Source organism: Xiphophorus maculatus, chromosome 18 (assembly GCF_002775205.1).
Source record: "Xiphophorus maculatus strain JP 163 A chromosome 18, X_maculatus-5.0-male, whole genome shotgun sequence".
NCBI lineage: Eukaryota > Metazoa > Chordata > Actinopteri > Cyprinodontiformes > Poeciliidae > Xiphophorus > Xiphophorus maculatus.
Window position 1 is genome coordinate 8915327 of NC_036460.1, and position 16535 is coordinate 8931861.

The window sequence follows — 16535 nt, forward strand, 5'->3', positions numbered from 1 at the left end:
AGCAAAAATGATACCAGGTGATAAGAAACCAGATACTGGTACTCTTAGAGTGGGCAAAATGATGATTTAATTTTCCATCTGACAAATTAAATCATCATCTCCATATAGTTTAGCAGAAGGCAGCATGAAGTGCTGGTTGATCGTTGTGTGAACCTCAAGAAATGTGGATTCTGTGTCTCCCAACTTTGTTCCAGTTGCAGGGACCTTCATTACTGACTAAATGCAAAATGTTATTTTCATCTTAATCAAGAACTTTGGACCACCGAGTTACAGACCCAGTCCTTTCCTCTTTAGCCCAGATAAGATGTTTCTAAGATTGAGGAGGATCTTTAATCACTGGTTCAAGCCGAAGTCAACATCTCCTGAATGGATTTTGGTGCATAATCTTTTAAAGGCTACAGTTCTTCCTGTTAGTACCATTTTTCTAACATAGTTTTTTGCTTCCCTCAGTTTTACATTTACATCCTTAGACACAGAGCTCTATAAATAGCCAGCCACTTAAATAGTGACCTTTTGTGCCTTATGCTCCTTGTGTAAGGTGTCAATTAATAGTCAAGTCAGTTGTCAGATCAGAATTCTGCCCATTAATTTATGTGCTTCAAATTCTTTTTATTATTCGTCTTATGTATTACTCTGCTTTTCTAAAAGTGTATTCACACCAGGAAAGTCCCTTGGTCTGCTTGTTTGGCCGAATCCAAAAGTGAACTGTTTACTTTGTTTGCTGCGGTTTACATTCAAATTGTGCATTTTAGCAAGCAAACTACAATTTGTAAACAAAGTCACACAGGTGACAATCATTGAATAGATAATTATTGTAATAAATTACTGAAATAAACCCACTTTTGTATTATATTTTAGTTCACTGAGATGCACTTGTATGATACAAGTTGGGACTATAATGCTATAGAGCCTTTCTACATTTCCAAAAAAAAGCAGTGACACTTTATAAGCCAAAGCATCAGATGTGAAGGACCACAATGATAGAGAATTATTTAATTAAGCCATTGCATCTTCCATTGTCACTGAAACAAAATTATCCACATAGATCACAGAACACAAATCTTCCAAAAACAAGCAAGTTACCATGTGGACCATCCTTTGTAAAAAGGTTACTGTAGAAAATACAGATTGCATATAAATAAAGAATGGATGGTGATTTGTGTTTAATCAGAATAGCAACGAATGTAGAAAATTTCATATTTTAAGTGCTTAAAGATAAATAAATCCTATAATAAGAATGCTTGTTAAGAGAGCATACGAGATGGGGAAATTGAAGCCTCTTTCAATTGTGTCATTGTGCAAAATTTACATTTTAATTAAAACGTTTTAAGTCCTGTAATCTAAATAATGGAGATAAGCTACAGTGCAGTTTGGCAGGCTTATTATAATAAAATTAATTGATAACAGAAAGTATAAACTTGAAAAGATTTAGATTAAAGAAAATAAAACGGAAGGAAATACCAGGAAGAAATATGAGCGGAAGTTGCTTAGCAACAGGGGGTGACTTCAATCTTGGCACAAAACTAAATTTAATTTAGTAAAACAAAATCAAGACTTTTTCCTTATAATGCCATATAAAAGCAAGGCTGAATCAATCCAATGTCCACCAGAAACAAACAGTACCCTACTCTTGATGTTTGGTAGTAATTTAATTTTTAATTTACATTTTTTTTGAGGTCTTAGGACAGTTGAACAAATGTGGACACAGAGCAGATACTCACACACAGTGGAGGGTCTTTTCTTAAAGTGGTTGCACAATACTGAGCATTAAGAGAGCCCTCTGGGTCCGTACACAATTCAGGAACAGCAGTGAGGTGGGGTCCGTTCCCACCGTCCCAGATATACAAAGCAATCTGAGAAGAGAAAAAATAGATTTATTAAGGTAAATGACCTAAATTAATTGTACATTAAAAACAACAACAACATGACATTCAGTATTATTTTATAACTAAATTGTATTCACAACAAAATCAAATTCAACACATGTACAGAGTGAAAATAAATATCAGAAAGGTTGACAGAAGGACACAAGGGCAAAAAAAGAGGCTGAAAATGCTGGTAAAAAATAATCTGTGGCCCTATTAAAAAAAAAAAAGAAAAAAAAGCTGAATGTTACTAAGTTTTTAAGATGACTAAAATAAAACTGAATTGTCCAAAAGTAACCAGTCAGCTCTAAAGGCTGTTATGTTAGTGCACAAAAAACTCTGATTGAAGTATCATCATATCAAGATCTAGGTAATGTACAATTTTCAAAGCTCTGATAGTTTAATTCATCTTTCTTTTATTAGCTCAGCTTGTAAATAAATCACAGTAAATGCTTAAATCTTGTAGAAAATTATACAAATCAGCTCAGAAAGCTTTTATTAGAAAGCATTTTTCTTCTTTGCATTCATTAGTATTTGGTGTTGTGATGATTTTTGTACCCTTTCCCTGTTTCTCTTAATTTATTTGGCTGTTTTTATTATGTCTCTTTCAATTTAAACCTCTAAAAAACTATACAACCATTCACACAACCATTCACACTCCTTGAACAGTAATCACATTTTGTCACATTACTTTCACAATCTTGGTTAGTCAGCACCGGGTAGAGTAGGACTGTGAAATGGAAAGAAAAGGCCCACATGGTTTCAATAATAATAATAATAAACAATCCAAAAAGTGTAGCATTCATTTGTACTTGGTCTCCTTTACTTTGACACCTAAATTAAATCCAGTGGTAGCGACTGGATTTAATTTACTTCGTACTTCAGAAGTATGAAGTATGTACACCCTTATCCTAGCAAACCTGGTTGTAACATGTTGTCAGCATATAAAGGGAAGCTGATGAGAGTTAAAGGCAAGATGGTTGAAGTCAAACACAGGACAATCCTGGGTGAAACAAACTGTTAGAGGCTGAAAATAATTTCAGACTGTGCCCAATGTTCACCTTCCGTCAGAACAACGACCCAGAACAAACTTCCAGAGTGTCGGAGTGACTCAGACTTAAATCGAATGAGAATTTTTGGAAAGAAATGAAAACTGATTCATGCATGCTCGCTCCCCATTCAATCTGGCAGAGGTGAGCTATTTTGAAAAGATGAATGAGCAAGAAAAAAAAAACATAATTACAAGCTGCAACAACAGTAATAAGTAATGCAGTTGCATGTCTCAGACATAAAATAAGCCCATGTGCCATTTCTAAATAAAAATAGTACCAAAAATGGTATACATATTTTCTTCGTATACCTAAGGAAGGCACAGCACATTTTATTTAAATCTGCAGGAAAGAACGCATGCCATCTAAAATTCAACCACCTTAAACAGACGTCTGATCATGTCATGTTTACTCAACCAAATCCCAAGATGCTTCTCTGACTGAATTTGGTTGATAAAAAAAGAGCCTCAAAGCCACACTATGATAATTCTCCAAAGTAACAAGATTTACTTCAAGGTTTAGATGGCTGCCATGCTTTTTCTCTTTCTGTGCAAATAGATTATACAGTAGCAGACCTGTAGAAAGTGGAGTCTGAGAATTAAAAAAGTTTTAAAACACTGAAAAAGTTGCAGGTAAACATTCAACCCTTGTATCTCTTTACCTCATGTTTTAGGTCAATAGTGAAGTCAGATTTCAGTGGCTCATCTCTCACTTTGTTGGCAAGCCTAAAGAAAAAAAATCCAAATCATGAAAAATAAATACCCACTACAAAGTAGTTTGTCTATTGACTCCTGTTTGATGTCAAATCTGTCAAATTTTAGACTCACCGAACAACTAGCGGCATGCTTAAGGCCCAAGCAGCAGCAAAGTCTGGATATTTAAAGATTGAGGGATTTTCTGCAAAGGCGTAGTGATGAATGATGGTCGACTCTTCATCATGCAGAGGCTTGCCGAGAAACCACTCCTGATAACAAAATATCCAAGGACAGACAAATTTCATCATGTTAGAAGGAAGTAATTATTATTTTTTTTTTTTTTACTTTTACCATTAACATGCTATAAAATTGAAAACAACATTCCAGCTTCTGGCCTAATTAAGCAAAATTCATACTGCACTTGTCAAAAAACCTTTGAAATTATTTCCAGTGAGTAGGTTTGCAGTGAGCAGGTCTCTGGGGAAATAGCCAGCATTTTTGAGGGAATAAACTTAAAATAATGTCATATACTGCAGCTGATAAAATGCTGAGTGTAATGTTTGATATCTGTGGAGAAAAGAATTATCTTTACAATATTACCTATTCCTGGATAATTATGCGTGATAAAAATATATGTCATTAAAGTCTTTAAAGGAGATGCTGTAAGTCCAACTATATTATTTATGATAAAAGAAACACATAAAAGAGCAAAGAGTTTTTTAATAGATTTAAATTAGTAGGCACTGCATGTCACCAAAATAATATTTGATCTGTATTATTTCAGAACTGTCAACTTTGGAGATGTTTTATGAATTTATTTATTAGTTTTCAAGCAAAATGCCACAACAACTCTGAAATGAAGTAGGTCATGGAACAAAATGTCAATTTAGCTCAAACATTTAGCACTGAAATCATTCAACTGAATAGTTAAAGAATGTTTTGGCAACATTTTCTAAGGTGAATTATTTTTGTTAGGAAACCTAATAACATTTGTGTGAAAGCAGCATTTTATAAAAGAATGGTACATTTCTTTTTCTTAAACTGTACAGCAAAGATCAACAGAAACGAACATTTAATTTCTTAACTGGGACAATTTGCACTTTAAGAAAAACACCATAAAGGACTTAAATTAGTTCAGAGAGTTTTAGTCAAAAGGTTTTTTTTTTGTTTTTTTAATGGTTTTCAGTAACTTTTTAATCTTACTCCACAAAATTGATTAATCAGAACAAGCCAGATAAAATGATTCATAAAAGGGGAGATGTGAGCCATAAAGGATGGAAGAAAGAAAACAAAAAATACAAATAAAGGAAAAAGTAGAAAAGTAAGAATGAAAAAAATGGAAGGACGGATAGAAGGTAGAAAGAAAGAATAAAGTGTAAAAAGGATGGAAAGACTCGAGAAAAGGGTGGAAGGATTGACACATTCAGATAAATATTTTTCCAGTCTTGTTTTCAGTTTCTTATGCTCAGCCAGAGGTGAAAAACATGAGGCCATGAATGTGAACCACATGGAAATGTTTGAGTATAAATGTTTTTAATGTATTTTAACTCAGTTTAGCATAATTATTACATGTCTCTGGTTATATTTGAAGAACCACATCTTTCAGAAAACAATACATCAATTAATTTCTGTTAAATGTTTGTTTCAAACTGGTTTGGTAGAAAAGTAAATCTTTTTTCTTTTCTTGTGAGAGTGACTAATTTTCTGAAATATTCTGAAATGAAAACTTGGCTTGTCTTCTTCGACTCAAACTGACGCTGACCACACAGAGCTGGTAACACTTGAGAGAGAATATTTTAGCTGTAGGGCATGTTGTAATGAATCAAGTCATCAGGATGTTGTACTTTGTCTTCTCCTCCTCCCCAGGAGGAAGCTGTTAATATGCATACAATATATACCATCTTTTCCTTGGAAGTAAAACACCATGCAGGATTTATACAAGACGGAAAAGGAGCAGAGCAATGCTAACCTCTGAATTTGGTGATGGAAATGAGTGATTATTAAATCCTGTTGGCTTCACATCAAAGTGTAATTAGAGCAAAATGTATGCTCTTGTTTCAGACAGTGGGCAACCAGCAATGAAAATGCAAATAATTAAATGTTAATGGTACAGATCAAACAAAAATGTGCCCCAGTTATTTGGATTAGCTTGAAAAATCTCAAATAAGCAACTTAGAGGAGGGAAATCAGATGATTTATTACTGTGTCTCTGATAGCTTTTTGCATCATTAACTAATTTATTATCTGCCAACTTTATTAAGCAATATAGATGGATTTTTTAAATGCAATATTTAATTAGTGTTTAGATGGCATCTGCGACATTTAATTGAAGGGTTGATATAATAAGCTGAAGGAGCTTTGTGGATTTTAACAGGCACTGATGAACTACAGTCATGATGGTATATTGTGCTTTAACCCCTTAACTGGCGGCATCCCAGCCATGGGACAAATCTAGTTTGTTTGAATACAATGCCTTTTTCGCCACCAGTTAAGGGGTTAATTAAATATTTGCAGCCCTTGATTTTTTTCTACATTTTGTCATGCTGTAACCACAAATCTACTTCCTTGCTTTTTTATCATCAGACCAACATGAACTCATTATTTGTAAAGATAAGGGAGAAATTATTCATGGATTCTTTTTTTACAAATAATCTGAAAATATGTTCTCCCCTTTTCTCAAAAACTCTTAAATAAATCTTTTCAGTGCAAAAAAATCGGTCCTTTATGTAAGAGTAGGAAGCAAAAATCTGTTGATGCATTTTGCCACAGTCCATATGACAAGTTAAAAAGAAAGCATTCTTTTCATATGGGACAAAAGAAATTACTATGTTTTGTCCACATACCAAGTGCTATATTTGTCAGAAAAAAAGTAAGTAAATATTGAATGTTTTCCTTCTGCATAAAAACACTTATTAGTCAAAGTTAATAAGAAGGTGGATAGAGTAATATCTAAAAAATGTAAATAAGATTTGATGATGACAGGAAACACATAGCCAAAGAACAATTTTCCAAGCAAAAATTGTCAAAAATCTCAGTTTGCACAAGTGCAAAAGTGGTGAGACACACCCTAAAAGACTTGGGCATGTTATTACAGCAAAAGTTTGTTTAAGTTTTGGCTCAAAGGAGCTGAATACAAATGCACACAGATAAAACATTTTTAAAAAACGTGTGTAATATTCCTTCCGCTTCACAAACATATAGACCAACAACTCCGTGTTGGTCTATTGCATGCAGTCCCAATAGCATACATTGAAGTTTGTGACGATTTTGTGACAAAATATGAATAGGTCATAACGATATGAATTAGAGATGTTAGGCTGAACTGTGTGCATCCATGTGTGGGTGCGGATGTAGAAGATGTAAGTGCATCACAAGAGCAGCTGTGAAAAGAAGAGATTAGATCTACATCCATCGTTTTTTTACGATCTACCATCTATCAAATTTGATCCGTTTAGTGAGATACTCCACGTGCATTTTATTTTTAGCATTATCCTCTCAAATTTATGATATAGGAGATGACGCCTCCTATTGACATTTTCTAGCAATGCTTTGAATGGGCACCATGGGTTGGATAAACAGCTGTAAGAATAGTTGATGATGGAGGATTCATTAACATACAAACCATGTAACTATATATTAGTGTAGTTAACCTTATTAATCACTTGAGACAAGGCTGTTCTGTAAATGTGGAGGTCTGCTAGTGAGTCAGTTTTACCTGCCTCAGGTTTGGATTTGTCTCTGGTGAGGCGCTCTAACTTTTTTTTTGTTCACATCCTCTTTTCTAACACCTCCACTTATTTATAGACAATTCCACATGTCAGCACTATATTTAAAAATATCCAGTCTTACAGACAACGGCGCTTTCAGTACCTCAATACATAATTCTCTGCACAGCTATAACGCACTATCATTACAGTTTGCCTAATTATAGAGATACTGGTTTAGCACTGAATGTGTTATAAGTTATGATACAATAAGTTATGAAAGAAAAGTCTTTGAAACACAAGCTATTCATAAAATAGAACATCCATTTTGCCGTTAGTGTTAAAAACTTCTGCAGTCTGGAAGGTTTTTCATGTTCCAAAAAAACTAATTATTTCTGTTCAATTTAAATCAGGTTTTATAAAACTACACTGCAATCATTAGATAAAACCTCTGTGAAATATTCTGTAGTTGTCTTAATAAGTTATTTATTATGTACTTAGCTGCATGATATCATTCCTTTGCTTTGTCTTATAACCTATAACAGACTCAATCATGCAAATAATTTTGAAATTAACTGTATCTCTGAATTGGAATGAAAAGTTTAAAACATGTAACAGAATCATTTCACGATTGGCATAATTAAACATGCTCACCTTATTTTTGGGAAATTTTGCCAGGACTTGAAGAAGAGTAATTATCTTCACATTTGTTTCCTCCTCAAGAAATACAATCCAGGATGAGTTTTTCCCAAAAGAGCGGGACAAACTGAACAGATAGAAAGAAGAAAAAAACAGGCTAATCAAAGCTAGAGCTGCATAATAAAGCAGCGATAAACAGAGCACTGACATGCACAACACAAACAGACAAAAAAGCTGAGAAACAATCCAACTGGGGCTCCCTCTCAGCCAAATCAGATCAAGGCAGTCACAGTTTCATACAAGTGGAAATAAAATCAAAAAAAGGGAACTAAGTTTACACAGTCAGGCTGCATAATGGTGTGATCTTACTTTAAAGCTCCAAGTGCTGAATCTTTTTTATGAAGAAGAACTACAGAAGTTGCAAGATTCTTGTGAAGCACGGAGAATTTTATCCTGCTGTTAACGCTTATGATTAACTGCACCAATAGGCCCATTTTAAAACCCACAAACAAATTAAAAATGAATTTATCATAATGTGAAGCCATCAATAACAATTACTGTGGGGCTTTGAAGCAAAATTAGTAAACACACAAGCAGAAAATCTTAATAAAATCTTAAAACTTTCCCAACAACAGTGGAGTTGGGTGAGAATGTGGTTTTAAAGTGATTATAAAATGTGAACAGTGATACTTACTAAGGCAGAAGAGGAAGAATGCTCCAATCACCTTCATTGTCTGATAAAGTGTGAAGAAGCAACACCGCAGGTGGCTTCTGAAACACAAAGAAACCAGAGAATTCATAATAACTTAAAAGCTAAAGATAAACTAACAAGAGACAAACAGAAACTGAAAGGCCAACAGTTTTAACAATGCTCTAGTGAAGTTTTGCCAAGGTCTTTTATTTAAAATGTGCATCTCCGTGGTTTTGAATGTTTTTGCTGTTTTAGAGCTGAATTTATACTGTATTTTTCTGGGCATATCAACCTCTCAAGTGTTAGTGTCAATATTTTCACAAGTATCATTTCCTGCTCTTCACAGCTATTGTTTTGTAGACCGTTTATGAAAGCAGTGCATGCTCTGAGTGGAAGGACTGCTTGTGGGCATGTAGGAGTTATGAGATCAACAAAAGGAAGATGAATCTGCGAATCTGTGAGGACAAGAAGTCTTCATCCAATTAGGTCGGGGTCACTGGCTACAAGCATACTGCAGAAAATAGAAATGGGAGCTATTTATTTTCTAGAAAGGATTTCCTCTGAGAAGAGTGTGCATGTAGCAATGAAATACATGCAATAAGTCACTAAGGAGATTATCTCCAGTTGAATATTTTCCTCATACTGTAATTTCTTTAATAGAAACTCTTATTGACATTACACTTATAGTGCCTGTAACACTGACTGCCATTCCTACCAAACTTAAAGAAAAACAAATCCACAGCAAGGAATGTAAATGTGTTAAAGGAATTAACTGAATGATTCTGAATATGACACTTTAAAAGAAAACACCGACTAATATTGAGTACTGAATAGATTTATTTTATACAATTCTGTCCCTCATGTTAATGAACTGAAAAGCAGAAATTCCGTCAACAAAGCAAATCCTGTAAAAATCAAATCTGTACCCACCTGAGATGAAAATTTAAAAAATAAAGTGATTAAAAATGATCACTGGAAAATAGGAGAAGATTGATTGAAATAAAAACAAACAGTCAGACTGAGATGTTATGATTAAGAACGGCATGGTTCAGAGGCAATAATGACGATTTCAGGCTTTCTTTAGTGATTTCTAGCTAAAATTAAATTTTATAACATTAAGTGGACCAAAACAAGCAATCCAGCTGAATAATAAGAATAAGGGAAGAATGTATAACATAAATAGTTCCTTAATAGAGCCAAGAACTCAACCCTGTGGTACCTCCAGATGTCAAGCTTCAGGTCTCAAACATGATCTTGTTGACATGATTCTCTTGGGAGGATTTGACCAAAACCACTTTATAGCTGTATAAACTGATCATAATGTGGAGCCTGCTAATTAAAATGCTCTAATTGACAGAGTGAAATACAGAAGTAGATAAAGTATGGCTTGACCTGTGAACCAAACTGTGCTGGTTTACTACATGTTGCACAGCACCTTCCTCGAGAGAGCTTGGAAATACAGTTTTAAAGTGATTTGGAAGCTTGTGATTTGTAAAGGCTTCATTTGTGAAAAGAACAACAAGAAAAGGGGGCTGTTAGTTTTTCGCAAATATACAGTAAGTATCCGGTCTCGACTAATTCTCGACCAAAATATTTGGTGTATTGTTAACCCTCAACCAGTCTGCTAATAGTCATCTAATACTATTAGATGGTCTGTTTTCTTTAAGCCCAACATATGGAGTAAAAAAGATCTAATCTACAAAATGAATAATAAAATGGCCTAAACTGTATTAATCAACAGAAGCATAGATTATTGATATCTTTTCTTTCACTTAATTGCATAACATACATGTTTGAAAACTATCTTTAACTGTGTATTATTCATGTTATGAAAACATATGAATTATTATTTGCATATAGCATTCAGTATTTGATTTACTCCTTTTTGTTTTTGAGACGGACATTGAGAGATTAACAGCTCACTGTCGTAACATCTTGTCACTGAGCTCTGCTGCCGTCTGCTCTCATAACAAGGGGTGAACTTCTAAAACAGAGAAAGATCTGAAAACAAGCACAAGATGTTTCGTAAAAAAAAAGAAAAAAGACAGAGCTCACAGTTGCCTGCAAATGAGAGGAATATGTTTGAGCACAATTTTCAGTCGTACAGACAGGAAAAATATGCGGGGATTTTCAAAGCGAGCTTGTGCTGGCAGAGAAGGGAAAAGCAGCAAAGTCTGACCCAGTGGTTCATTACATCACGGTCCAATCGTCAGACAGCAAGCCAGTACAAAGACTGACCCACTCTGTCTGACTGCCGCTTGTTTCTGATGCTGCTGCTTACACTTGTCAATTAGTATTAGTCAGTCAGGTATGTTTTGTATCAAATCCAATCATCTATATTAGCGAGTTAAATGATTATATAATATAATGGATCTCTAATGTCCATCTCTGCTAATCTATAAAGAAAGCAATGATGAAAAATACAATACAAGGAGTGAAACCTTTAGACAACACATTTTTTTGTTGACGTGGCTGTGATAAAGTGGCTACCCTCACAAACTCTATAAAAGCTCTGTGAGAATAAAGTTGCAATGAACAACAAACCAAGTGCTTTGGCATCAAGAAAACGAAGGTTAACGGAACCTTAATGGCTACAAAAACAAACAACAAATAAATAAATAAGTAAAAAAGGACAATGATTCGTTTTTGGTTTAAATTATATTTTAGTTGCTTCTTGACTCTACAAATGGCTACACTCCAACTGCTGCATTAAATGCATGTTAAAACAATCTTTTTCGCACCACTGATGGAAAATTTTTTTTTGCCTTGCTTCATCTCATTCCCGCTCCCAGTCTGTGTCTCTGTGGATAACAACCTTGGCTAAATGACAAACATACTTCATAAATGGATGTGAATTTTCCCAGAAGGCAGAATGTTGGACTGCAAAAACGCAGGAGGTGGGCAGACTCATACATATGTCTCTGCTTTTAAACAAGCAGCTATCACATTATCTTCATCTGCTATGGGCGAAAAAAACCCAGAGGTATAAATATTTATAGTTCTGAACAAGTTCATGTCACTAATCAGGTAGTCTAATTATTTAACACGTTATTAATACCATCCTGACATTTTTCACATTTTGTACAGCATAAGGTTGACTTTAACTGTAGATAAAAGACAGCATCGTGATTTTGTTGTACAAATCCTATGATCTTGATTTTCTTTGTGACTGGTTAATTGCTGCCTGCAGCTTTTTTTTTTTCTTTTTTCACAAGATGAGCAATTGCAGATTTTCTTATTCCAGTATTCTCTCTTTTTCTGAGTCACAACATGAATTTCAAGATATTTAAAATGCATAATGCAAAACACCAAAATCCACAAGATGAGAATGTGTGAGTCTAACACTTTGGTGTTCAAGAAGCACAATGTAAGACTTGGAGAACATTATCTGCAAAACTGCTCTGTTTTGTCTTGGTGTCTTGGAAGCGGAGGAAGTCATGGAAAGGTCAGTATAATTTATAATCAGTTTAAGAAGAAAGGGAGGAGGAATGTGTTAGAGTTTACATTTTATTTACCAATTCCAAGTTTGTCTGCACATATCTTCTTCTATGTTTGTGATATTTCCTTGAATATCTTCCTTTATTATCGACCGGTAGCATAAATTCTGATATTGGTAAATAAATCTGATGTACAAAGTGTGAATGTAATGCATGATATTACATGACACCATTATAAACAGCTTCATTCCCAAACTACTTCTAAATAAAAATAACTCAAGTATTCAGGAACTTTTACACGTTTTCTCAGTTTATTGCCTAAAACAATAGTGCATTTAATTGGGATTTTATGTGACAGCAAAATGAAAGTACTGGATTAATAATGAAGCATTGTTTTCAAAATCCCAATTTTAAAAGTGCGACATGGGTTTGTATTAGGGTTCTAGACTAGACCAGTGCAGCCATTTGTTTTTGACAGGAACTTGATTAGAATTTATTTTTTGAGTTATTTAAACTCAATAATAATAATAATAATAATAATAATAATAATAATAATAATAATAATAATAATAAACAGATAGCAACATGAAGACCACAAAACATATCAGGCTGTTTTGGAGCAGAGCTTTAAGCCCCAAACTAAGAGTAATAAAATAACCTAAACTGTATTAATCAACAGAAGCATAGATCATTGATATGTCTTTTCTTTCACTTAATTGCTTAACATACATGTTTGAAAACTATCTTTAACTGTGTATTATTCATGTTATGAAAACATATGAATTATTAAAGTTCTTCAAACTCATGTCTAACACATTTAATATGAAACTAAAGACAGACAAATACACAAACAAATCACAAACTGTGCCACTCCTAGAAGGAAAATGAACTGTCCAAGTTGATAGTAACAAAACGTCACAAATAGACTTTACAATCCACACGCTGAAACCCAACAAGGCTCCTTACTTAGCATTAAAGAACACTGAGATCAATCTAAAGCAGCTGAGAGGAATCCTTTGGCAGATCTGTCTCCAAACATCTCACCGTGTTCTGCAAGGTGTTTGGCAAATGAATTTAAATAACTAATTTCAACGCACACTCTGACACAATATTTTTACTCTATTAATTTTGCTTTTGGTATGATAAGGCAATATATAAAAAGCTCATTTGTAAAACTCAAATTATAGCACACGTCTAAAATGTAATAATAATAATAAAAAAATCACCATCTACCAAACCTGGAAGCACTATTCTGTTGACATAAGTTTGAAAAAAACGGGTCAATCAGGGCCATTTACTGCAGTGGGATCTTTCCCCCAAAGAAATGCTTGGTGAGGATGGATACCCAAATCTCAATGTTTAACATATTTTACTCCAACACTTTCCCTTTCCCTTACTGATCTTTAGTGCACTAAAGATGTTAAGGTTCGATTCACACAGCAATTAAATGGTGCTAAAAATTTGCAAATCTTAATCTGCACATTTTTCTAATTCTGAATCTAGATGCAAACGCAGATCTGTTCCTGAAATTGCATCACCAAGTACGTCACTTTGTTGATGCGGTTTGTTAAAATGAGGCAAAACATGTCAGGATATTAATCCTTTCTTCTGATGAAATCTGTCTGATATTTCAGCAACTAACTAAAGATTCAAAGAAATTGTCTAAGCCAGGGGTCAGCAACATTTACAATCCAAAGAGGCATTTTAAAAATGATTCAATTTGTGAAGTCACAGAAATGGTAACCTGGGACCTTTTATTCTAAAATAAAATTTTGAATATCAAGAAATGAAAACACAAATAAAAATGGAAATTACATTGCACTATTTTGAATATGAGTCAACAGGAAAAAACACAGAAGGTATACAGATTCCTCTTTTAAAAAAAATATGAAAGATATCAGAAGAAAAATGACTAATGTTATGTCATTTGCATCAAACTCTGCTAATTAACCCAGTAAGGTCCATCAACATAATCATTGAAGGGTAAATTATTTGAAATTTTAGCTACTTCTGCTGCCTTCGTTTTTGTGGCTGAAGAGAGATTATAAACAACAGGTGCAAATTGCTCACATTTGATAGGTGGAGCTGCTACTGCATGTATTTAAATCAAACTGCTTTGTAAATCCAGAGCAGAAATTAAGCGAATAGCAGAATCAAAGCAATGGAAAGAAAAAAATAGCAGATGGAACTGCTTCGTAAATTTCTTCCTCAGTGTTCCTAAAATGTGGAAATCATTTTAGGGCATTGCCATCATTTTTACCTCTGCAGCACCATCAAGTGCAGCACATTCAGATACAGTGTCCTCAGTCTCCTTTAGAGTGCTGCTCAAGGTTTCCTAATTATATAAAATTATAAGTAACCACATGTCACAAAAAGCGAAAAGTGTTAAATATTTTACACTGTGCTTTCATATTTAAGACTTAGATGTGCTTTACACGCAGGAGCTGTAGATGATATAAATAATTCTCAATGCTATCATTTAATTTAAAATCTAGCAGTATTTCTTTATGTTATCGCAGATGGAAAATGAATTTGTTTTCAGTGGAAATATATAGTGTGTAAATAATGTTTACAAACCACTGGTGGCAGCATGGGGCATAAACATTTAGATTCAGGGATGTGTTCATTTTTATGACATGAAAGATTAATTTCAACACATTAACGCTCTCTGAGTTTATATGTGCCGTTTTCTGTGCCAGTCCAACAGTAACAGAGACTCAAATCTTACCTCTGTCAGACCATGCACCTGCTTCAGTAAATCTGCTCTCCGCTCTTCCGCCTGCCTCACGTGGAAGGAGTTCCTTTGACTCTGGACAACAAACACTATCTCCCGCAGGTCTAGAGGAACACAAAGGACAGAGATGTGGGACGGCTGGCGTACTGTGAAAATGGATCATGGCAATCGATGACCTTCTGAAAGTAAGACAACACAAGAGTCACAGCCTGAATAACTGAGGTGACTTTGGCTAATCTCCATTATTGGCCTGATGATAATAACCACAACTCCATGAGCGTAATTGACTTGGGAGAGAGTATGTAAATGCCACAGCAAAGACTGTTTTATTAAATAAAAGATTAGCAGTCAGATGGGGTGAGGTTCAGTAATACCCAAAAGGTTGACAAAGCCCAGCTGTCCACTTCTGCTGTAATTAAAGTGGTTGCAGCATCAGTAAAAGTCAGCCATGAAAATGAAATGTTTAGGCTTTAAGGATAATAAAATCTGCTTATGAATTGATAATAAAGGCTGCTCTGACATCATGCATGGATTCTATTTTTGTCATTGAATCAAGTGGCTGCAGGTCGTCTCTGTGTGAAATATATTCACAGGACTGTAAACAGAAAACGGCTCAGGGAGGAATCCTGTTATCTTCACAAACAAGTCCAGATAAACCCTGTAGCTCTCAACAACAAGAAACAAAAACAAAAGACCAGAGGGAAGGGATAAAAAAAGTCTCTCATTTTGTCTTTGGCTCTGTGCAATTACATTGGACGACTCTTCAATCCCACAAGCTGTCCTTTATGTCAATTTAAAATCTGCAGAACCTGACAGAAATGACTGCTACAACAAAAAAGCTGCACAGTAATTTAGAGCTCGGAGGTGGGGTGCAATATAAGGCCAGAAGAATAATGAAAACAGCCAGCTTGGTGAAAAATGACCCCACATACCTCAGCAAAATTTATTGGTTAGTTGAGTATTTGCACAGCATATGGTCATAAAGTGTGTATAGTGTAATAAAGTTTAATTACCTTACAGAATGATCTCATTGTAGGCTACCAAATTTGATTACCAACAGAATTTTAACATTTCAAAAGTTAAATAGGAAGAGTGACTTGCAAAATTTATCACATCCCTTATACGTTTACAGAATTCATAATGTGATAGCTGCAAACTTCACTGTATTTTGTAACTGTATTTTCACTGTATTTTGACTGTAACTGAACAAATAAATAACGTAATTATGAATAAATTCAAACCTATAAAGTGTAGTCTGCACTGGAATTCATGCACTCTAATCTAATGCACCTTAATAGGATGCAGCAATACTAATTGCCAAGCACTTTGACACAACTGTAAGCATCCCAAACATGGCTGTCCACTTTATCTGACAGGCTACGCAAGGCAAGCATCAATCAGGGGAGCAACTCTGGAGGAGCCGCAGAGATCTGACCTTTAGATGGGAGGATATAGTCAACATTAAATTGGGCCTTCATGCAACAATGCCAAGAAACAGAAATCCATAAAAAGCTCCTGCTTTTCACAAGCCAAGAAAAGGACACAGCAATCATGTGGAAGAAGATGGCTTCTATGTATTGTGATTATCAAGTTTTGCCACAGAATCCAAGCTGGATTGAGATCTAGACTTTGACTGGACCGTTGTAACACATAAGTATTCTTTGATCTATGCCATTCTATTGTAACTCTGCCTGTTGCTTGGGGTCATTATAATGTTGGCA

The 16535-nt window shown here is 34.5% G+C and overlaps 1 protein-coding gene across 2 annotated transcripts in view; it reads right to left on the bottom strand.

Annotated features, from left to right (window-relative positions):
* LOC102225693 (beta-1,3-glucosyltransferase-like) overlaps positions 1 to 16535 on the bottom strand; it is an 82626-nt gene that overhangs the window by 20338 nt on the left and 45753 nt on the right. For both annotated transcript variants that reach the window (XM_005796865.3, XM_023351158.1), the window contains exons 4-9: positions 14809 to 14918; positions 8647 to 8723; positions 7968 to 8079; positions 3742 to 3878; positions 3576 to 3639; positions 1722 to 1853 (exon numbers count right to left, since the gene is read on the bottom strand). In XM_005796865.3, coding sequence (XP_005796922.2) covers positions 1722 to 1853; positions 3576 to 3639; positions 3742 to 3878; positions 7968 to 8079; positions 8647 to 8723; positions 14809 to 14918 — 632 coding nt within the window. The remainder of the gene's footprint in view (positions 1 to 1721; positions 1854 to 3575; positions 3640 to 3741; positions 3879 to 7967; positions 8080 to 8646; positions 8724 to 14808; positions 14919 to 16535) is intronic.